General features: G+C 41.0%; 1 protein-coding gene across 5 annotated transcripts in view; it reads right to left on the minus strand.

Annotated features, from left to right (window-relative positions):
• Morc1 (MORC family CW-type zinc finger 1) overlaps window positions 1–23,143 on the minus strand; it is a 205,898-nt gene that overhangs the window by 29,528 nt on the left and 153,227 nt on the right. For all 5 annotated transcript variants that reach the window (XM_087576598.1, XM_087576599.1, XM_087576600.1 and 2 more), the window contains 3 exons: window positions 13,316–13,384; window positions 7,134–7,379; window positions 4,519–4,623 (listed from right to left, as the gene is read on the minus strand). In XM_087576598.1, the coding sequence (XP_087432724.1) occupies window positions 4,519–4,623; window positions 7,134–7,379; window positions 13,316–13,384 (420 nt within the window). The remainder of the gene's footprint in view (window positions 1–4,518; window positions 4,624–7,133; window positions 7,380–13,315; window positions 13,385–23,143) is intronic.

Raw genomic sequence — 23,143 nt, forward strand, 5'->3', positions numbered from 1 at the left:
GTCAATCAATATACTGCATGGGTATTTCTTGGAATCCTCATGTTTGAGTACAGAAGGTTGGTTTGTTTCAGCTGATCCAAGAGGAAGAGGCTGCTTTGATAATTGATGAGTTATTACACAAAGAGCTAGAAGTCACAATGAGCCCTGAAAGAAGGAGCAGGAGTCACGGTTGGACAGTTGAGGACAGTGAGCACCTCCAGTAGTGTGACCTTGGGAGACCTTTTATTCTCCTTATCCTTGAAGTGGGAATGAGAGTACTACTCCTCAGACTATCAAGAAGATTAGATGAAGTGACTCATGGAAAAATTCCTCCCCCAGATTTCATCCTGACCACACAGAAAAGGGAACTAAGGGAACTAATTTCAGTAAAACACTCAGACACACCCTCATTCCGTGCCCTAAACACACACACACACATACACACACACACACACACACACACACACACACACACACACCAAAATGTGTGAACAGAAATGATAAATTTGGATCACACTAGTTTTCTTAAATTGCCCGGGCTAATAAAATTGTGGAGAATAACAAAAGAAGTTTGCTGACGTTTGGATGAAGAGTCCAACACCAATCAGACTGGAAGGCTAACTAGCACATTTGAAAGTAGATTATGATTGTCTTTTGGAAAATTCTTCATTATCTTCAAGGCAGTTTTTTCAATGTCTAGAGTATTTCAAGCTCACTAATTCCCAGTTGGAAACTCCTGCAGATCTGAAAGATATGCAAGGTCTAACCAAGAACATTGTGAGGACTAACTCTTATTGCATGGACTCAGAAAATGAATTGCCTACACTGGCTGAAAGGCCAAGCATAAATTTAAAAATGCTGTGGTAATGACAACAGTCTACACAGCCTGAAGCAACTGCAGACAAAGCAAATGAACCCAAAACCTAGGAAGAAAAGTTGTATGTGGGGAGGTGGGGTGGAGGGTGGGGTTGGGGGGGTTAAAGGTGACACAGAACACGAGGAAAGGAGGACATTGAAAATATTCCTCAGGGTAGGCCCAGGTCCAACAGCAGATGGACAACACAAAAGAAACTCAAGAGCACCTCTGAAAGTTCTTTGTCTCATAATGTTGTGTCTACACCTTTTTTTTTCTTTTTAAACCTTATAGATCCTTTGCATACATATCATGGTTCAGGATTTTTTATGTTTCTAAGGAATTGCTGAGTGTTCACATGTTTGTGTATCTGCTCTATACGTATTCTCATGGTTCCCCTGCCTCCTCCCAATCCCCAGCTCTTTCTTGTCCTGTTAGTTTGTTTAATCCTTTTTCAATTTGTTTTTATCTCATTTTAATTCTTAGATGCCCATTTTTTTTTAACTAGAGACAGAAAGGGTGTGACTCTAGATGAAAGGGGAAGAAGGAAGAAACTGAAAGGAATTGGGGAAGGAAAAACTATAATCAAAACATATCATGTAGGGAAAAATCAATTTTTAATAAAAATATAAGAAACAGACTACAGGGAAAGAAAACGTTAGGCTAGTAGATGAAACTGTTAGAACACTGAGCCCCAACAGTGAGGTCATGTGGGAGGACACATGATCATGTGACTGGATACTAAGCAATGGTGAAGTTAAATTACAATGTTCAGGGCAATCAGTGCTATCATTATTTCACTTGAATTTGGAAAACTGTCAATTCAAGAGTCAGTGAGGTATTAAAGTCAGAACGGAGGAAAATTAAGTGCCCTGCTGTGAAAATGAATCTTGTCTAAAGGCAAGTGGGTAGACATTATTAACACAGTCAAGGAAAAATATGCTAATAGAAATGAAATTGTTCCCTAGACAACATGAAACCAATACAGTAGAGCACAGCCAGGCATGAGGTAAGAGCTTTCTATGGTGGGCTGAATACACCGTACATCTCAGTCTATTATACTTGCCAATAAGGCCCTAGGTCCAACAATCAATTAACCTCAGTAAAATAATAAATAGTAGCATGGTAGGTGAAGGGAAGGTGTCTTGTGTTGTAGTTAATTTTTCTTCCTTAAGTAACAACCTCTTGTACCACTGTTAGCACTGACTGCCATCTTCCCTCATATTCAACAAGCAGAGCATCCAAATGAGAAACATGCATAAAAACACATGTATGTGCTCAAGTGCACAAACATGAACCCATATCTACTACACCACATGCACACACATGGGTGCACACATGCACGCACACACACACACACACACATACACATACACACACACACATACACATATATACACACACACAGTAATTAAAAGATAATTGTGAAGGATCATAAGGCTTAAGAATCTTCAACTTTTCAAAAAGAAAGTACGGAGAAGCATTCATAGGTAATTACGTCCCAGTTGAATTATTCAAATTTCAGCCAAACAGAAATTAATGTACATCTTGGTAATGTGCATTTATGCAAATCAACTACTTGTATGAGTTTGAAAATGAATACTCTGATAAGATCACAGAAAAATCACCCACCACACCCACAAAAAGACATCAGAATTTACAAAATACCACCACACAAAGACACATAGGTAGTTTTGGGAATAAGCACTTACTAAAAGCTTGTGCAAGGTTTAGAAAAGATGACAACAGAACCGCTCCATGAGAGGCACATGAAGAAGTTGGTGCCTCTGCAAAATAAGTGGTGGCCTAACAGTCCCCAGGTGCAGCTGTGTCAAGCTGCCTATGACAGAAGTCTTGTGGTTAAAATGCTGCTCGTGCTTCTCCCTTCCTTTTCAGCTTCTGGTTAAGTTCTGACCTCTTTTCTAACTTTGAAAATGCTTTCACATTTACTTGTTAGAGTTTAGTTCCTTGTCATTGATATTAAGGGTTTTTTTTTTCTTGCTCCCATACATAAATTATTCCTTTTCCTTTTAACCTTTCTTTTTTCCTTCCTTCCTTCTTTCTTTCTTTCTTTTAATTTCTTTCTCTCTCTCTCTCTCTTTCTTTCTTTCCTTCTTTCTTTCCTTCTTTCTTCTCTTTCTTTCTTTCTTTCTTTCTTTCTTTCCTTTCTTCTCTGTTTTCTTCTTTCTTTCTTTCCTAGTGGCTTCTTAAAATGATAGCAATGTGCCTCATGTGATGTCTGGAAGGAGCAGGACTAGGCTCAAATATGGAAGAGAGCAGACTAGCTACGAAATCCTTGCTAGAGGGTGGGAAATGAGCACAGGGGACTTAATGGAGCTCTGTTTGAAAATTTCCATATTTATTTTTTCTAAATGAAACCTCTCTATCATCCTATAGTAGACTGCCCTAATGCTGCTTATATTCTAAATACTGGTTCTCAAGATGTGTTTGCCCCCATGGGCAGATCCTCATGAATAAAACATGTGATGCTATGTGAACCTTGCTCCCCAATTTAACTGGTGAATAAAAAGTTAGATCCTGTGATTGGGCAGCAGAGGGAGAAAAGTGGAACTTGAAGATCAAGTGAGGGGGTTGCAAGTACAGCACGGGGAGGGAAGAAAGAGGACGAAGATGGAGAAGGCCGCCATGAGAGGAGATGGACAGTGAGCACATGACCAGGAGAAACAGCAAGAAAAGGAACTTTAGCTGGAGAGTACGTTAGAATAGCTCCCAACCTGCTCAATCTAGGCATATGGTTTGTAAGCACAGTACCTGGATTGTGTGTCTTTTATATCGGCTAGCTAAGTTTATAAATTCATTTTCAGTAGTCTATTGTATGCCTTGCACCAATTATGATCTGCTAAAGGGAAGTAAAGTCAGAAGAAATATGTTCCCCATTGGGCCAAGTACAATTTAAACAATTCATAAATAAAAGAGAATGCTATGTAACATATGGACAATGGTATTAACAGGTCTTCACAAGGGAAGACATGGCCAGTCTTTGAATCAGTCAATGACTGGCGAGTCAATAACATGGCCAGCCCTTGAATCAATCCTGACCACCAACGCATTGTCACACTTGGCTTTGTAAACTCAAAGTGATTCCACAGTTGCCAAGATACACGGCTGTTGGATACGAACCATCAGTTAGAATAAAGATACATTATCTAGTGGAGTGAGTGGAAAACATTCCCATGTTTCCTGAATTGATTTCTCTAAAGGGCTTTTGAAGAATTTAAGTCAATTCAAAATTATACTTCAGGGACTGATGTTATAACTTAGTGGTCTCTAGTCCCACAAAATTGTTAGACAGACAGGTAATAAATACATAGTAAAGATCAGAACATCAAAAGAAAAATTACATTTCTGGCAAGAGTCCATATTTTAAATTGCATATTATTTGGTTTGGGACATGGGGCTCTGATATGCTCATCAAATTATATACACATTTTAATACATTTACATATATGTCAAAGATCTCTTAGCCTGAAAAAAAAAAGGAGTCATAGGTCGCATTTATTTATCATCTCTCTGGTTCATGCAGACAACAGTCAGTATCTTTAGGGTATCCTCCTTCATCTTCAAGCAACAGAACTATATGTTTCACCCCAAATCCTATAGACCCTTTAATTTTTACCGCTGTGAACCAGTCTTAAGGTGCCCTTCATCAATGGGGTTCGTCTTACCACAGTTACAGTTGGATCTCTGCTGCTAGCTTCAACTTGAGTGAATGCCTTGCGTTCCTGCACAAGGTTTTCACTCTGCCTCCTTTTCATTTCCCGTGAAGAAACCTAAAATAGTATCAAAAATTAAGCAAGTGTTAGAACTAATCAATGGTAAATGTTAAGCCACTTTCATTATGTCATAGAAACTCTATTAACTGCATGGTAATTCAGGGAAGATTCAACTTCTGATCTTTGTTCTCAGGAACTATATGATTGGCTGGATATGGTAACACACTCTTAAAATCCCAGTACTTAGCAGAATGAGACAGGAGAATCACAAGCCAAAAGCAATCTATATAAAGAAGGCAATGAACAATGAAAAGACATATATCATTCAAATAAGTACATGCAAAGATCAACTAAGAACACAGAACAATTTTATTAGAGAACAATTACCTTCGTTTTAAATACTTACCAAAAAAAAAAAAAAACCCAAATGATCTCCTGATATATCTACTTCACTTTTTGGTTTCCATGAGTATAATATCTTCCAAAACTCTTTTAAGCATAATCATTGAGCAGATCCATGTATCAGTTATCAGTCCCAAAGAGGTAATTCTTCCCTCTGCATCTTGGTACTGATTTTGGCACACAGTGTAGGTAACCACTGGATAGAATACTGCTTTACTTGCATAAAGAAGAGATAGAGTGAAACAACCCTCAGTGCCGTGCATCCCTCTCTCATGGCCATGTGTGATTCTAGTAGCCAATGCAGGGCAACTGTCTAACCTGCTGCTTTTATTTCACAGAAGGATCCCACATCTTCCCAGAAGAGGTCATTCTGAACAGTAGAGTTAATCAGATGCTTTGTGACATGTGATTTGTGTATAAGCAAAACAAAAAGGGCATCTCCCACGAGGAAGATGAACCCTGCATCTGTCTATGTGCCTAAGGATCTAAGGGCCTTGAACTATTTTTATGTGGCCAAAGAGACTACACAATACAAGACATCTCAAACCAACTCTCTACTAAATATTTCTCTATAGTATGCCAGACAACCCTTTCTGAAGGAAAATCTGTCCACATAACTCTTCCATATAAAACTTCTAGTGGGGTCTCACTACCTTCAGGATAACACAACCCCTCCTCAAGGCCTCCAGGCTGTGCCATGGTTATGATTCCTGTACAAGTCATACTCCTGCTCTTTGTTATCCCTCTGTGTTACCATTACTTGTCCCCTTAAAATACTCTGTATTCATCATGTCAAATGTCCTGCCTCTTCTCTCGTTATCAGTTTAGCTGAATATCATCTTTAAAAATACAGGGATACACATCTCTGAAAGACATCTCTGTTCTATTTTTAGTTCCATTCCCCGTTTGAAGTACCTTTACTCTTGTGTTACAAACAGCTGCTACAACACAGGCTGCAAAGAAGGCTGAGCAGTTAGAGCTCACATTAAGGACCTGAGTTTAGTTCCCAGCACCCATATCAAGTGGCTCACAATTGCTCATTACACCAGTTCCAGGGCATTTGACATCCTCTTCTGGTCTCTGCGGGTATCCCCCCCCACATACCTCTACACACACAAGTACACACATACATAAATAGAAATAAAAATAAAGTGAAAATGCAAAGCAGCATGCCAGGCAGAGCAGCATCTAAATCTATTTCCTATTACTCTGGAGGCTGGAGAGGGAGAGAAGCCTGGGGAACAGAGTAAAGCTCTCTGAAAACAATAAAGTCGGCAGTCTCAACTGACCTGGACCCCTGAGATCTCTCAGACACCACCAACTAGGCAGCATACACCAGCTGATATGAGGCCCCCAACACATATAGAGCAGAGGACTGTCTGGTCTGGCCTCAGTGAGAGAAGATGCACCTACCCTTGAGAGATTTGGGAGTGGGGAGGTCTGGTGGGGTGGAGGGGTGGGGACATCCTCTTGGAGGTAGGGAGGAGGTATGGGATGGGAAGTGATTGGGGTGGGGTGGACCAGGAGGAAGATGAAGACTGGACTGTTAAAAAGGATTAAAGAATTAAAAAAAAATTGAAGGAAAATAGGGAGTGGCTTACAGTGTTGGAGGAGTGGAGTTCTACATCTTGACACAAAGGCAGCCACAAGGAACGAACTATCTTATGCGAGCAGCCAGGTGGGGACTCTCTTCCTCACTGGGCAGAGCTTGATCCTATATGCCCCACAGCCTACCTACACAGTGAAACACTTCCTCTAACAAGGCCGTGCCTCCTTAGTAGTGCTACTTTCATAGGCCAAGCATCTTCAAACCACCGCACCATGACTGTGAAAAGTTAGAAGTTTCTCCTGTCTATTCTCTTCTCTTAAATACAAACGTGAGCTCTTTTCCCATCCAGGCATTCTTTGGGGCACCGTCAAAGCTCTCCAAATTGTGCTGATATTAGCAATCTAACTTTCCTTCCAAAATAGAGAACTGAAGGGAAAAAATAGAAATTGGGACCTTGTCCAGCAAACACAGGTTGCAATGTACATCCCGTAATTAGAGTGAGCTAAAAATGTGAAAATGAAGCAAAACCTTTACCACAGGCTATTTCCAGAAAAAAGGAAATTATTATATATTTTGTGAATAAAAGAAAAGAATGAGGGGGAAAAAAAAGACATGCCTGGGCTGTGTCCTCAAGTTTGAGGTTTTCCAACATTGCTGGCGAGTGACTAGGCTGCAGACACTTCAAATTCTTCTTTGCAGACTTCTTCGGAATCTTAGTCACGCAGACGAACTCCACATCAGAGTCAGCATCCTCTGTGCTTCTCTTTTGGCTTCTTTGGTTGAACGAAAGCTCAGCAGATGAAGGACTGCCCTGAGTTAGGTCATCCTCTGGAGGCTTGATTCTCCCGAGTCTGGATTTTTCCTTAGTTAAAAACAGTAAGAAATGGTTTTATGAGATGTAGTTGCATTATTTATGATGAATTACTATTTTCTATCATAACACTGCATTATACCTTTATAGTATATAATGTAGTTTGATTATATTCACCCCCTCGTCTTGCACACCAGTTTCTCCCAGATCTCCCGAATAGATGTTCAAATATGAGTGGTACCCAGAGATTCATATATTTCAGGTTTTAAAAGCTCACACCATTCCCAGTTAGCATGCTTTCTTATACTCCCATGCATATTCTCCTCCCCCCACCCCGTCCCACCTCTCTCTTCCTCTCTCCCACCCTCTGGCCCTCTGGTTCTAATTTTAGAGTGCCATGCCTCCCTGCCTCTTACAAAGTTCTGTGATGAAGGACCATCCTCTGGAGCTGTGAAACCCTACATTAAATGCTTTCTTTTTCCAAGTTGCATCCGTCCCAGTGTTTTGTCACAGCAGTAGAAAGGTAACTAAGACATATCCATCCCCTTTCCAATTTCAGGTGCTGTTCTTTCTTAGATCCACTAAGTCCCATTCGTGCTGCCTATATTCACACGGGTGAAGTGCCAGCCACTGGAGCAAGCCCATGCCTCTGAAATAAAATAACTCTAATAGTCATCCCCTGAAAACAGTGCAACTCAGAGCTGGGGTTCGTATGCCCCTTCCCCACCCACCTGCAGTAGAATGCATACTGACTTGGTCTTGGGCAGAGGGAATGCATGTAGTAACAACTCCTGTGTTTCTGAGTGCAATGGCCCTGCCAAGTACAGAAGACAATGATCCACAGAAGGGCTCCCTGGTCTCTGACCCTTACAGTCCTCTTCTGGGATGGACTCTGAGGCTTGTAGGGCAGAGGGTGATGTAGATTAAGGTTGAGCATGAAGTGTTGAGCATGACCTAGACACGTTTTCTCTGCACTTCTACCAGTTGAAGGGCTCTGGATTATCAGTCGTGCTTCTCATTACTAATAAAAGTTCAAAAATAAAGTTTGGATGTCCGTTCTAGTGGCTATACACTTCCATAATAGTTTACTCGGTGGATTCAGAAGGAGCAACAGAGGTGGGCTGAACCCAGAGACCTGATACACACAGTATCACACACAGTACTGAGAACACACAGTATGGCTTCACTCCCTCCCAGAGAAAGTGCACTTGTCTTTCATTTCCTGGTGCATGTGAGGTGAGGCCAGTTGGCAGTCTTAGGGTAATATCTCATCTCACACCCTGAGTCCTGCTCCTTCTGGCTACTGTTTCAACCTGTGAAGGATGCATGTGCTAAAAGAAATAGATTGAGTATGTGCACCTGTTAGCTAGAGTCTGGTCTCTATGCTAGAAGCCAAAGAGAACTAGGGGACTTTGGGTAGAATGTTTCAGCTGGTAAGCAATGGTTGCTATCAGGAGAACCGATATTAAACTAAATGGAGAGAAACTTGAAGCAATCCCACTAAAATCAGGGACTAGACAAGGCTGCCCACTCTCTCCCTACAGTACTAAATCCTAGCCAGAGCAATCAGACAACAAAAGCAGGTCAAAGGGATACAAATTGGAAGGGAAGAAATCAAAATATCACTATTTGCAGATGATACGATAGTGTACTTAAGTGACCCCAAAAGTTCCACCAGAGAACTACTTAACCTGATAAACAACTTCAGCAAAGTGTCAGGATATAAAATTAACTCAAACAAATCATTAGCCTTCCTCTACTCAAAGGATAAACAGACTGAGAAAGAAATTAGGGAAATGACACCCTTCACAATAGTCCCAAATAACATAAAATATCTTGGTGTGACTTTAAGCAAGCAAGTGAAATATCTGTATGACAAGAACTTCAAACCTGTGAAGAAAGAAATTGAGGAAGATCTCAGAAGATGGAAAGATCTTCCATGCTCATGGATTGGCAGGATTAATATAGTAAAGATGGCCATTATGCCAAAAGCAATCTACAGATTCAATGCAATCCCCATCAAAATTCCTACTCAGTTCTTTATAGAGATAGAAAGAGCAATTTGCAAATTCATTTGGAATAACAAAAAATCCAGGATATCGAAAAACTATACTCAACAATAAAAGAACTTCTGGGGAAATCACCATCCCTGACTTCAAGTAGTATTACAGAGCAATAGTCATAAAAACTGTATGGTATTGGTACAGAGACAGGCAGGTAGATCAGTGGAACAGAACTGAAGACCCAGATATGAACCCACACACCCATAGCCACTTGACAAAAGAGCTAAAACCATCCAATGGAAGAAAGATAGCATTTTCAACAAATGGTGCTGGTTCAACTGGAGGTCAGCATGTAAAAGAATGCAAATTGATCCATTCTTTTAATTTATTCATTTATTATATATAAGTACACTGTAGCTGTCTTCAGATACACCAGAAGAGGGCATCAGATCTCTTTACGGATGGTTGTGAGCCACCATGTGGTTGCTGGGAATTGAACTCATGACCTCTGGAAGAGCAGTGGGGTGCTCTTAACCGCTGAGCCATCTCTCCAGCCCCCAAATCGATCCATTCTTATCATCATGTAGAAAGTTTAAGTTCAAGTGGATCAAGGACCTCCACATCAAACCAGATACACTCAAACTAATAGAAGAAAAAGTGGGGAAAAGTCTCGAACACATGGGCCCTGGGGAAAATTTCCTGAACAAAACACCATTAGCTTACGTTCTAAGATCAAGAATCGACAAATGGGACCTCATAAAACTGCAAAGCTTCTGTAAAGCAAAAGACACTGTCATTAGGACAAAATGGCAACCAACAGATTGGGAAAAGATCTTTACCAATCCTACATCTGATAGATGGCTAAATCCAAAATACACAAAGAACTCAAGAAGCTATCAGGAGAACCAAATTTAGTACAAATAGAACATACTGTTCTTGTGCCTGATTCTGCAATTCAGCTATGTAGTGAGTTAGGTCAATTTCTATGAAAGGAAGGTGCAAGGTTAGGAGCTCATGGGCATTGCAACTTATTTGTAGCTTCGGAAGTTTTTAGTTCCTATGTAGAGTATAGAAAATGCAAGTAGCAGCAACACAAACTAAAGGGACACTCTGGAAGCAAATGCTTCCATATTTAAAGCTAATAGAGAGAAATTTTGAGACATAAAACATGTACATCTTCGTACGTATTTGGACGGATGAGTGGTTGAGGGTTGGGGAGAAAGACTTGAGATTGGATCTCCAGCATCCTCATCAAAAGCAGATGCGGTGGTGCACACTTGGAACCCCTGGGGAGGCGAGGACATGCAGATCCTTAGGCTTGCTGACCAGGGATAGTTAGGCAAGGTGGTAAGCTCCAAGTTTATAGAGAGGCTCCATCTGGGGTAAAATAGGGAGTCATTGGAGAAGACACAGGATGTCAACTTCTGCCATGCACATACACATGGACACACACTAACACATGTGCACACATACACACAAAGAAAATTGGAGTAATTTGAAACTCTGAGGTTTCCTATACACTTATGTGTCTAATACAGCTGAGAAGCTCTGAGGCCTCGTAACTATTCCTTTTTAAAGATGCTCGGATGACTCAAATGTCCTCTACGCTTGATTTTATGTTACTATGGCGTGTATATGGAGAGGAGGCATGTGCAAAACTTCATGTCCCAGCTGGCAGGCTGCGAGTGGGTAGACTAGGTTATTTTCACCATCCTCTTGCCCCTGGCTTCCTGATATTGATGTTGCAGGTGGGAGTTACAAGGAAGGATCCAAAATTTTAAATCTTAAATGGTGAAAATTCAGTAAACATAACATCATGTGACATTTAGCAAAATTCAAAAACAAGAAAGTGCATGAGGACATGAACCCACTTTAAAAAGCTGGTTAGAGTGACACACAGTTATAACCCCAGTGTTAGGAAGATGGAGGCTAGTGGATCCGTCATCTTCCTGTAACTTTGCCTTGCCTCACAAGGCCAGGCAAGGGGGAGTTTCACCAAAAAAACAGTGCAAAAAGTCATGCATAGTAATCATGATTGTCCCCTTTAGTTAAGTTTGGTACTGAGTCTGTCCACATCAGAGTACAAGATGAGGAGTCTAAGAAAGTATTAAATTATCTGCTTACATTATTGTTTGTTTACACAGTTTTGTTCAATTATAAACATTTGGCCTTTTACTATGTTATTTTTATTTTGTATGAATACATTCTCCTTATTTATTTTTGTTACATTTATTACGTTATTTTGTTATGCATTTACAACTCCATTTTTAAATAAAGTGTTTCTGGAACTTTAAAAAAAAACAGTGCAAAACTGGAAAACAACAACAAAAACAACAACAAAAATACAAGGTAGATGTGCCTGAGGGACAATGACTACAGCTGTCTTCTGGTCTCTACAAGCATGCACACACTCATGCAAGAATTTCAGCACACACATGTACACCCATGCCTGTGCACACACATACATATGCAAGAATTATGTATATAGAATATTTATAAGTAAACATATCTCCATAGACTAAATCACCATTAACTTTCTCATAGAAAACTATTCTATCCTCATAGAATCAGATTTTTAAAATATTAGTTCTAATATAGAGGATACAGAGCCTGAATCGGTTATCTTCTGTAACTAGGCAAGGTTTGCAGCGGTGGGATTGGGATACCAAACTATCCACCAAACTTTTAACCTACAATCTGTCCTGCATGTAAGATGTACTGGGGTAATGGTGGTGGGATTGACCAACCAATGACTGATCTAATATGAGGCCCACAAGAAAGGAAGCTCGTGGATGACCAGGAACCCAGAGGCTCATTATTCCAGAGACCTAGGATAAAACCAAACACAACTGGCCAAAAAAAGAAAGAGAAAAAGAAAAAAATTCTAATTATTTTTAGATATACTCGTAGATCAATGCCTAGCACAGCTATTATCAGAGAGGTTGCCATAGGCAGCTGATGGGGACAGATGCAGACAACCCATAGCCAATCGTTAGATGGAGAGAGAACCCAGGTTGTAGGTCTCCATAGGGTCCCTCCACTGAAGCTCTGGGGAGTTCAGCAAAGACAGCGAGGAGCTGTAGGAGCCAGGGGCTAAAGGACACCGGGAGATCACATCCCACAGAATCATGTAAGCATGCCTCATGGGGGCTCACAGAGACAGAAGAGGCATTCATGCAGCCTACATAGGTCTGCACTAGGTCCTCTGCATATATGTTATAGTTGTTGGCTTGGTGTTTTGAGGAGATTCCTGACAGTGGTATTGGTGGTTATCTCTGACTCTTTTGCCTGTTTTGGGACCCTTTTTCTCCTACCGTGTTGCCTCTTGATGTGTTAGTGTATGTCTGATCTTATTTTATCTTGTGTCATGTTTGGTTGATGTCCTTAGAAGAACTATTCTTTTCTGAAAGGTACAGGAATGGATCTGGGGACGAGGGGAGATGGAGGTGAACTTGGAGGAATGGAAAGAGAAGCTCTCGTTGGGAAGTACTGTATGATAAATAAAATATTCAAAAACATTGACATCATGTCCAACTAGTATGATAATAAGTGATTTAAATATTATTTATGTAAGTTTTTGCTAATAAATGTATGTCAGTCTAGTGCAAAAAAAGTGTCAGCTAAAATCTATTAGTACTTCACTCTGTGAGTTCACCATCCACAACATAGACACCCACATGACCCATGAAGCTTATATGAACAATGTAACACAAATGACTGGACATTAGTTTATGTATTTAAAAGTTTTGATTTAAATTATTTTATTTTATGTGAATATATATATATATATATATATCTTGCATGCACATTACATATTGCATACATACAGTATCCACAGAAGCCAGAAGATGGTGTCAGATCTCCCAAGACTAAAGACTCCCTTGTGAGTCACTGGGAATTGAACCTGGATCCTCTGTAAGAGCAGCCAGCACTCCTAACAGCTGAGCCATTTCCTGAATCCTGAATCCTATTTTAATTGCTTACCTTGTGTGCTGAGGAAAGGCAGGAGGTCTTGAACTCGGGGATCTTGCTTGTTACTATAAGTTGGGACTTCTATGGAAAGAAAATAGTAAAGCAAATTAATAACCCAAAAATACCTTTCAGTTGTCATATTACAGAAGTTCAGTATTCTTATTTTCCTAAAGAAGTGTCAAAACCACAGTCCTTACCCATAATCCTTCAGTTCTGCTTCAGGGATGCTCTTACAGTGGTGTAGGTAGTGTAACATCTGATTGTTTCACTAAGCACTGCAGATTCAATGTTTTATGAGCAACTTGATCAAACCCTGTCTGGGTCTAACTTTTCTATCCCATAATCCCCAGTCTCTCCTGTCTTCAGACCCTCTGCTCTCTGCCTGGTGAGCTCAGGGGCATTCTGACCTGAGCATTATTCTTTCTTGCTGGGATCACTGATCTGAGCTTCCATGAACTGGTGAATATCTTATGTCTAGCACCCAGAAGCTTCATGTATCCCCAGGCAGGGTAGGGAGAAGGGGAACTGGTGCTCCTTCTAAAAGGGTGCTCCTTTGATGCTCATGCTTTTAGCTACCATTTCTGTTGCTGCTGCAGTTTTGTTCTAAGATAGGTAGGGTCTCACTATGTAGGCCTGGCTGGCCTGAAAGGCACTGTCCTGGGATTCACATAGTTCTTAGCGATTTGTTACACCTGCAGGTACCTTCAAGGCCATCCTTCCACATCTGAACATCTACAGCACTTCCTTATGGGATATCTCTTGATTGGTGGATCATCAGCATAGATACCCACGTTAGAGGTTCAGGACAGACGTTCCTGGTTCACAAGCCCTCTATATTCCCCATGCCTTCAAGTGATTAAGCTATGCTAATTTGCCCACTTGAATCTTCTGTAAATTCAAAATATATTAGGCCAAAGTCACAACCAAAGAGATGAGGTGGCTCAGTGGGTATAGATGTTTGTCACCAAGACCTGTGACCTAAGTTTTCCAGTACTGGTATAATAAGAGGGATGAACCAAGCACACTCACACTAAGGCATTCTTCCTCCAACTAATTAAATAAATAAGAAACAAATGTAATAGAAATAAAATAGAAATGCTGGTGAAATAGCTTGGTGTATAGATACCACAACCTATGAAAGGGTAGGAGACAACTTATTCCACAAAGCTGTCCTCTGACATCTATAACATGGCATGGTAGTCATATACATGTACACACACATGCTAAATAAAACTAAAGTAAAAAATAAATCGAATTGAGAAGAAAACATTACAATCAAATTTGCACACATCAGAAATCTTAGAAAAGTCTCTGGAAATTGTATCACATTCTTACACATGGAATTCTAATTTAATTGTTGGGGGTTGGGTCTGGTAGCACATCTTTTTGTGTTCTGCAAGTGGTTCTGGAATGCAGTCAGGATGGAGAAACAGTGCCATGGAGGGCGGTACCATGTTGAACCTCAGGCTCCTGGCACATGAACTTTCAATTCAGGTTGTGTATGTAAGTGTACAGTCGCTATATCCACGGATGTATGGGCTACTTCCTAATGTCTACCCCTGATTCTGACCACTTCCCACCCTCTGCTACCCTCCTCCCTCTGTGCACTCGATGTTGCTCCCTGTTTACACGGTCCCCTTTCATATTGCTGGACCATCAGACGCCCCATGTCCTTGGCCTGGATGATCCCATCCAGCTTTAACTTTCTGCTAAACCCCATCCATCCTTCAAGCCTCGGTTCCAAAAGCACCCATCCCAAGTGCTGAATCCGGGTCCCTAAGGAAGAACCATGCTGGTTTTCAGCTCACAGAATATTTCAGAAAATGATCTTTTTTAACTTTTTAATATGTTTTGTTTTAAAGCTACAAAAAAAGGGCTTCATTGGTTCATTCTTTAAAAATACATTGTTGTGAGTTAGGTTTTGGCCAGAGTGTCTCCACAGGAAAAGTAGAATGGACGGTAAGATTCTATCAAGTTCTTCACAAGCCGCTTCTCTCATATCTACCCAAACTGCTAACTGTTGATCATGGCTTCTTAAGTTCTTTCACACGCATCCTGTGTATTCTGTTTCCATGAACTGGCCTTTGTTCAGCAGGGTCTCAGAAGCCCCACTTCTGTTGTAAACAACGTACCTTTCCATCTCCACAAGTGCCCTTCTCTGTAGCTGCCCACGCGTTGACCCTTGCTGACTCCTCTTGCTGGGGTCTCTTCAACTGCTTTCTCCTTTTTTTCCTTTGAAGCTCCTGTTTCATCTTGACTCCCCCAAGCAACCCTGAGAAATATCTTTGGTAGATGTCTCCTAGCTTAATGTGGTTTACATCTTTGTCCTTTATGTGCTTTGTTCTTAAAGGGCTTTCAGAAAAGAGTGGAAATGATGTGTATTTACAACTACACTTACACACGAAGTTCCCCAGGACTCTGCCTATCTATATGGTTGGATCACAGTCATATAGTTACATGTCAATGGTGCATTACAATAGACTGAACTTCAAACTTGTTTCTCTAGTATAAGACACCGAGCATAATGCTTGGGGTATTACAGATGCTCAGGAAAGGGTTGCTGACTGTAGGATAAACCGATGGTCCCAGTGTGTACTGCCCATCTTTCCACAGTTGAAACACTGTCCGGATTTCCTCTGAATTCATAGATTGACAGATTCTATACTCCATGCTGGATGCTGTCACACCATGAAAGGTGTCATGTACATTCATTTCCAGTTAAGTGTTGGCCACCATCTATAATGAGACTGATTCCTGAGATAGCAAAGCAGACTTGCCTAGCCTGCCTATAATATATGACTCAATTATATTATTTGAATTTACAATGTTTTTAAATAATAACTTAAAGATAATTATTGTTTGCTATACAGTTTTATTGTAATGGAATCAGACCCAGAGTACTAACCACATCACTAAACAATAATTGTATGGGGTGTTTTATAAGCCCCATAAATTCTATCCTTTCATTTTAACTTCAGAACTGTTTTTTCAAAAGGACAAGAGACACAGAAAACCAGAGCAGAGGTTCTGGTTACATTTTGAGTAAAATAGCATGAATAATTCTGATGAAGCAGAACATTCTGAAGCCATCAAGAAGCCGATAGGAGATACTGTACTGGCTTCAGGGAATAGAACGGAGGTAGATAGAAGAACACAAGAGGCGGAGTCACTATAGTGAACACCGTTCTCCCTCAGCTATGCACTCAGCAGCTTTGAATAGTGCTGTTTATAGATGACTATTATTTCCTATCTTTCAGTAAAGGTGCTTGATACAGCCTTGGAAAATCTGCAGTTCCTTCTCCCACTCACCTGATTTTCACTCACTTCCTTCCTGATTATTTCTACTCCTTTTAATTCATTCATTCAATCATTGAGTTTTCATGCTGACTGCAGCTTACTCTCCCTGCTCTCCTCCAAGTCCCTCCCTCTTTTCTCCCTTCTGGACACTCCCATTCACTCCTCCTCTTTCTCTTTAGCAAAGGGCCAGCCTCCATGGACATCAATCAAACCTGGCATATCAAGTAGCAGTAAGACTAGGCACTTCGTATTAAGGCTGGAAGAGGCAACCCCATGTGAAGGAACAGGTCCCAAAAGCAGGCAAAAGAGTCAGAGACAGACCCCGCTGCTGGAAGACCACAAGAAAGTCAAGCTACACAAGTGTAATGTATGTTCAGAGAGCCTCGGTCAGTCCCATGTAGGTCATTGGTTGAGTAGCAGATGCTATGGGACTGTGTGTGGTGTCCTTTACTCTCTGATTCCTATATTTCTTCTTCCCCCTTCTTCAGCAGAATTCCACAAGCTCTGTCCAATGTTTAGCTGTAGGTCTCTGTATCTGTTTTATCAGCTGCTACATTAACCCTCCCCAATGACAATTGGGTTAGGCACTAATTTATGAATATAGCAGAACATCATTAGAAATTATTTTGTTGTCTTTTTGTCAATCATTTTGGCTCTATCTTGGGTCTCTGGGTTATCCAGCCTTTGGATCCTAGCCCTCTAGAAAGTGTCAGATGAGTTCCCTCTGTGGCATGGGTTACTTTCTAATTCCAGGGATGGCTTAACTTGAACTTTTTTCAAGAGTATTTTCATTTCTTTTTTTTCCTCTATGAACTTTTTAGCTTCTTTATTTTTTTATTAATTTTTTTATTAACTTGAGTATTTCTTATTTACATTTCAAGTGTTATTCCCTTCCCCGGTTTCCGGGCCAACATCCCCCTAACCCAAATATCCAGCTGTGAAATTCTTTATTCTTCCTTATAATTTATAGTTTTAATTGTGTCAGGAGTATCTGATACTGTGGCTATCAATGAAAACTTCCATCCCCTCCATCCCTCCCCTCCTCTCTCATATTCCTTTTGGCTATCCTTTCTTCCATAATTCTACTGAGAAAAAGGCTATGCCCTGGGCTGGACCCCTCCTGATGCTTCTTAGCCCTGGATCCTCAGGTCATCACGATTCTCCTTAGGACCATTATTAACTCTGAACTTCTTAATTTCTCCTATCCAAGTGAGGTTTTATTCGCTCAACTGAAAACAGGAGCAGAATGGTTCAAAACTCAGAAATTTCATACATCTAAGACTCTTGATTCCATACCACAAGAGCATGCATGATTCTCACTGTCTGGTCAGTTCTTTCATTGGCCCCTAATTGATTCCCCTTCCTATCATACAAGGCTGTTCTTCTGGGTGCCTGTACCCAGTTCCTGCCTTTCAGTGTCATCAGATGATCCTGACTCCTCTTTAGAGGAGACAAAATTAAGGTCATTTGTATATGTGAAAGAAAGCCCTTAACTACTACTCACCATGTCTTAGGAAAACATAGTTCCTCCTCCTACCTAAGGCCTCTCCTTAGGCTTCACTTTCTACCTTCTGTCTCCTGGGCTTGTTCATCAGCAAGATTTCACATCTCTTTTATGTGATAAGATTCTTCCAGTTCACTGGCTATCTTTCAACAGTTGAGAAACATTGGCAAATCTCTTAGCCACAGATTTACCACAGTCCTGCATGATCATGCAGGTACAAGCCCACCTTTATCAGTTTTATAAACATTTAGTTGATTTCTTTATATTCCACTGACCCCTTCTCCTCAACTTATCTGATTCCCACTCAGAATTTTTCTTGTAAAACCCAATGCAACAGAATTAAAGGGACAAAGCCAAAGCAAAATAGCAAAACAGGAAGAATTTGCTCTGTCTTAACAGAGTAGGGTCTATCAGCTTTCTTTCTAAAGCATCCTTTGCAGAAACAGATACAGACAAATAACCGGTGCATTAAAAACTTCTGCACATGCTAAATGTGCTAAGTTTGTCCTTCCATTCTAATTAGAAGAAGTGTTTTCCATTAACCAATGTGGGCTGTGAGCATCAGTTTTAGGTTGCCCTATTATTTTTAAGTATCGTTTAAAATCACATATATTCATTTTTAATTTGAAGAACGCATTTTCCCATCTTTTATAAAACTGAACTCTGTCAGTGCAGTAATCCACTTCCAATTCTCCCTCTGCTACCTAATGAATAGCTGTTTCTTAATCACAGAATCCTTTTATTCCCATCATCTTTTCAGATTTACAAAAAGAATAATTATGATAGAAATCTTAAAAATACAGGCATTTATGTTTAAATGGCACCACTAACCTCTACCAGCTAGGTGACTTCGTTTCTTTTACAAGCTCAGAGACTTGCAAAACACAACGGAATCAGGTGGGTTATCTGTGGAAGCAGAAAACAGAGGAACCCCCAAGGCAGAAGGAAATAGGGTGAGCATTTGTGTTGGACACTCCTGGAATGAAGATTCCAAGGCTCTAATAGCAGAAATTTTTGTTTTGTGAGCCTGGAGCACATCCAGGAATCTACATTTCCACAGATGTGATGTTTTCTCATACTGATGATCCCCACCCCCCTGTCACCTCAGACTCAATGCCTCAGAAAACAGAACAGTCAGTCTCTCTCATTTTTCCACTTTCCTGCTCTGTGTGTGTGTTGATGGTGTATGGAACAGTACAGAAAAATGCTTTCATATTTCTGCAGCAACTAAATTTACTTTCCTTGAGATCTAAGAGGGAATAACACACCATTGAATTTAGTTTGTGACTGATTCCTAATGAGCATTTGAAGAATTTCCCTCTGGAGACCGTAGTGTCTCTGGAGAATGTGTTTGAACTTGAAGGGACATGTCTGTAACAAAAAATAATATATATTCTCTCTCTCTCTCTCTCTCTCACTCTTTCTCTCTCTCTCTCTCTCTCTCCCTCTCTCTCTCTCTCTCTCTCTCTCTCTCTCCCTCTCTCATCCTTCTCACCTCCTAAGATCTACAGGGCAAATCTTAACCACCACTTACTACCTCCTTTTCCTACTTAAAAAGCAAGCAGGTCTTGTGCTGTCAGAGTCTCCAGGAGTTCATACACACATCAGTCCTGTTGGGTCTGGAGGACACTGTTGCCTTGGAGTCATCCACCACTTCTCACGCTTACAATCTTTCTGCCTCCTTGCCTACACAACTGAGCCTTGAGAGGGAAGCTTTGATGAAGACATGCCATTGAGGGCTCAATGCTCCAAAGTCTCTCACTCTCTGACCTGAGGATTGACCTGAAGTGGAGCTCGGTGTTAATCACCATCTACTGCAAGGACAAGCTTCTCTGATGAAGGATGCAGGTACCGGGTATCGATCTCTCCTGAGAGACACAGCTAGAATACAGCAAATACAGAGGCGAATGCCAGCAGCAAACCACTGAACTGAGAATGGGACCCCCGTTGAAGGAATCAGAGAAAGGACTGGAAGAGCTTGAAGGGGCTTGAGACCCCTTATGAACAACAATGCCAACCAACCAGAGCTTCCAGGGACTAAGCCACTACCTAAAGACTGTACATGGACTGACCCTGGACTCTGACCTCATAGGTAGCAATGAATATCCTAGTAAGAGCACCAGTGGAAGGGGAAGCCCTTGGTCCTGCTAAGACTGAACCCCCAGTGAATGTGATTGTTGTGGGGAGGGCAGTAATGGGGGGAGGATGGGGAGGGGAACACCCATAAAGAAGGGGAGGGGGAGGGGTTAGGGGGATGTTGGCCTGGAAACCGGGAAGGGGAATAACAATCAAAATGTAAATAAGAAATACTCAAGTTAATAAAGATGGGAAAAACAACAACAACAACCACAACCACAACCACAACAACAACAACAAAAAGACACTCTTCAGCAGAGTGTCAGTAGGTACATTAACCCTGGACTTCCTGACAGGCAGCCAGCCCCTGGAGTGGTTAGCTAACCCATGAGAGAATCCCTGTGTTTTGCTGCTGTTGTTCTGTGTGCATTTGGGTTGTTTCTTTTGATGCACTTGTTTGTTTGTTTGTTTGTTTGTTTGTTTGGGTGTTTGTTTCTTTGTTTTTAGTTTTGTGGTTCTTTTTAGAGGAAGAAAGAACATGAAGTTGGGTGGGTAGGGTCATGGGAGGATCTAGGAGGAGTTGGGAGAGGGAGAATATCAACGTACAGTGTATGTAAAAAGACACTTTAAGAATTTAAAAAGTCACTGAAAAGGCCCAAGTGATAATTTTGCCTTCCACGGCTGCCTAAAACTGACAGAATCCTCAAGAGAAATCACCATTTAGCTCTAGATCCCACACCGTACAGTGAGGTGACTCTATCCTTACAGTGTTAGGCCTAGGGTATCAGCAGCCCTTCTCTACACAGAGTGGAGGAGCTTAGGCCTGTTAGGGCAGATGGGCTAAAGGGTTAAATGTACCTGCTGGTAAAGTCTAGGATGGAAAGAGAATCAGACAAGGATTCGGTGTGAATTTTACCTGAGCCTATAGACTTGAGATAGATAATAGATCAGAAAAATGCAGGAGTCAAAGTTCAACAAAGACTAACAAACCAGTGGTACTACAGAGAAGTTCAAAGTCACCACAGTAATAAATACCAGATCCTTGAACTAAATTCAAAGTGTGAATTCAGGTTCTGAATAACAAGAGAGATTAAAGCCAAAGAAGATGAGAAGCAGGACTCCTGCTCCCAGGGAAGGACACACACATGCTATGTCTAGAGCTGAAAGCTGAGAGACCAAGGTGTCCCTTAAAGAGGAGCAAGGAGGAGCCTTGGAGGGACACTGAATACCTCTACCTTCGTCAGCTGAGTCAGGGACCAGTCTCCAGAATATATCTGGGCCGCTGGCGAGCTTCTCATGGTCCTTGATTAGCCAGTTCACCAACTGAGAACTAGTAGTACATAGAGTTCAGGTGCTTAAGGAGGTGTGTAGGGCAGAGATCAAACAGGTACATTGACATTAGAATCTAAATGAGTATTGTCTCCTGTTGAATTATTTAGGCCACACATCCAATCCTCTCCTCTTGTGCTTACTGATGAGGATAGGAATGACTTGGCAGCATGTAAAGACAGGAATGTAACACAACATGGCTGCATGCAACTGTCAAAGCTATTTCTGTCCTCCAAAAGAAGAGACATAGTCCCCTCTGGATTTACATTCATCTTGGCCTTCAATATTAGTATCTGATCATTTCTGAAGAGCCCAGTAGCAGATGACAATAGCCAATCTTCCCTAGTTCCAACCTTGTGGGAAAAAAAAAGTTGAGTAATTTATGAATCCAGAAGTTGGGCTCTGTGAACCACATGCCATTACACCAGGCTGATGCCTTCTCTCTAGCTAATGATCCTATCTGAGTATGTTTAGCGAACACCAACTACTGTTGTTTTGACAGAAGGTTTAACACCATCTTCTTAAGATGGTAATTTGGTCAGACAGTTCAAGTCCAGGACAGAGGACCGCCCCCTCTGATGTAAATCTATTGTATAAAACATTGAGCCAGGCATGGTAGTGAGAAAAATATCAAGACAGCCCACTGTCCCTGCCTTCAGCAGGCTTCTGGATGAGTTAATCATAAGCAATTCTTCTAACTTCTCCTTATTAAGCATGAACTCGGGGCCGAAAAGGGTGAACAGATCATGTATTTTCCATCTTGGAAAAGTAATGCAACACCGTGGAGGAACGAGATCTATGTAGGCAGAGTAATAAAGTAAACTATTTCAACTACAATGAGACTAATAGCCTCTTGCAAGACAAGAGGTCTTTAGGTGCCATAAATTTCAGGACATGAATGTTGGCGTAAGAGAGTTGAAAAGTACTCATAATAAATCAATACACTTTCTAAGGTGGCTGCCACCTTGGTGAGGCGGATTTGAAATCAGCATCCTACACGGTAATGACACATTAAACAGACTGAATTCTAGATGGGAAAATGTGTTCATATTCTCCATTACATAGTTCTCCTCAGATATGTTATTTAAACTTCAAAATTACAGCTAAAAATTCTGCAAGCTGCCTTTGCTCAACATTTACAGCATCAATGACCAACATGGGAACTGTCAGATTATTTAAGTTCAATTTTTTTGTGTATCCATTTCGGTGCTGCAGAAGTATGGCATGCTACTGCTGCCTTTCTCTTTCAAGAGGCACGGAATTCCACCAGGACTGTTCATTTGCTGGGAAGACTATAAACAAGACAAATGAAATCCAAATGGGGACTCTTTACTTCAGGATACATCACTCTACTTTGACCAAGTGTTAGGGAAAAAATTGGTGTCTGGTAAGATACGCTGCAGAAGTTCCAAAGTCTCACCTGTGTAGGACCACTCAGTCTTAGTAAATGAAATATCAATGTATTCATTCTGTCCTCCGTGCCATTTGGTAAATACCTAGCACTCAAAAGAGCCAACCCTAGGTGTTGTTAGGATTCTGGATATGAACAAAGGAAAATTTTCTTTCTAAAAGTATGGAGCCTATTGACTGTGTAAGCATTTTTAATGGCAGGGAGACGGGGAAAATGCACTGGA

This window comes from Rattus norvegicus, chromosome 11 (genome assembly GCF_021556685.1).
Source record: "Rattus norvegicus strain SHRSP/BbbUtx chromosome 11, alternate assembly SHRSP_T2T, whole genome shotgun sequence".
NCBI lineage: Eukaryota > Metazoa > Chordata > Mammalia > Rodentia > Muridae > Rattus > Rattus norvegicus.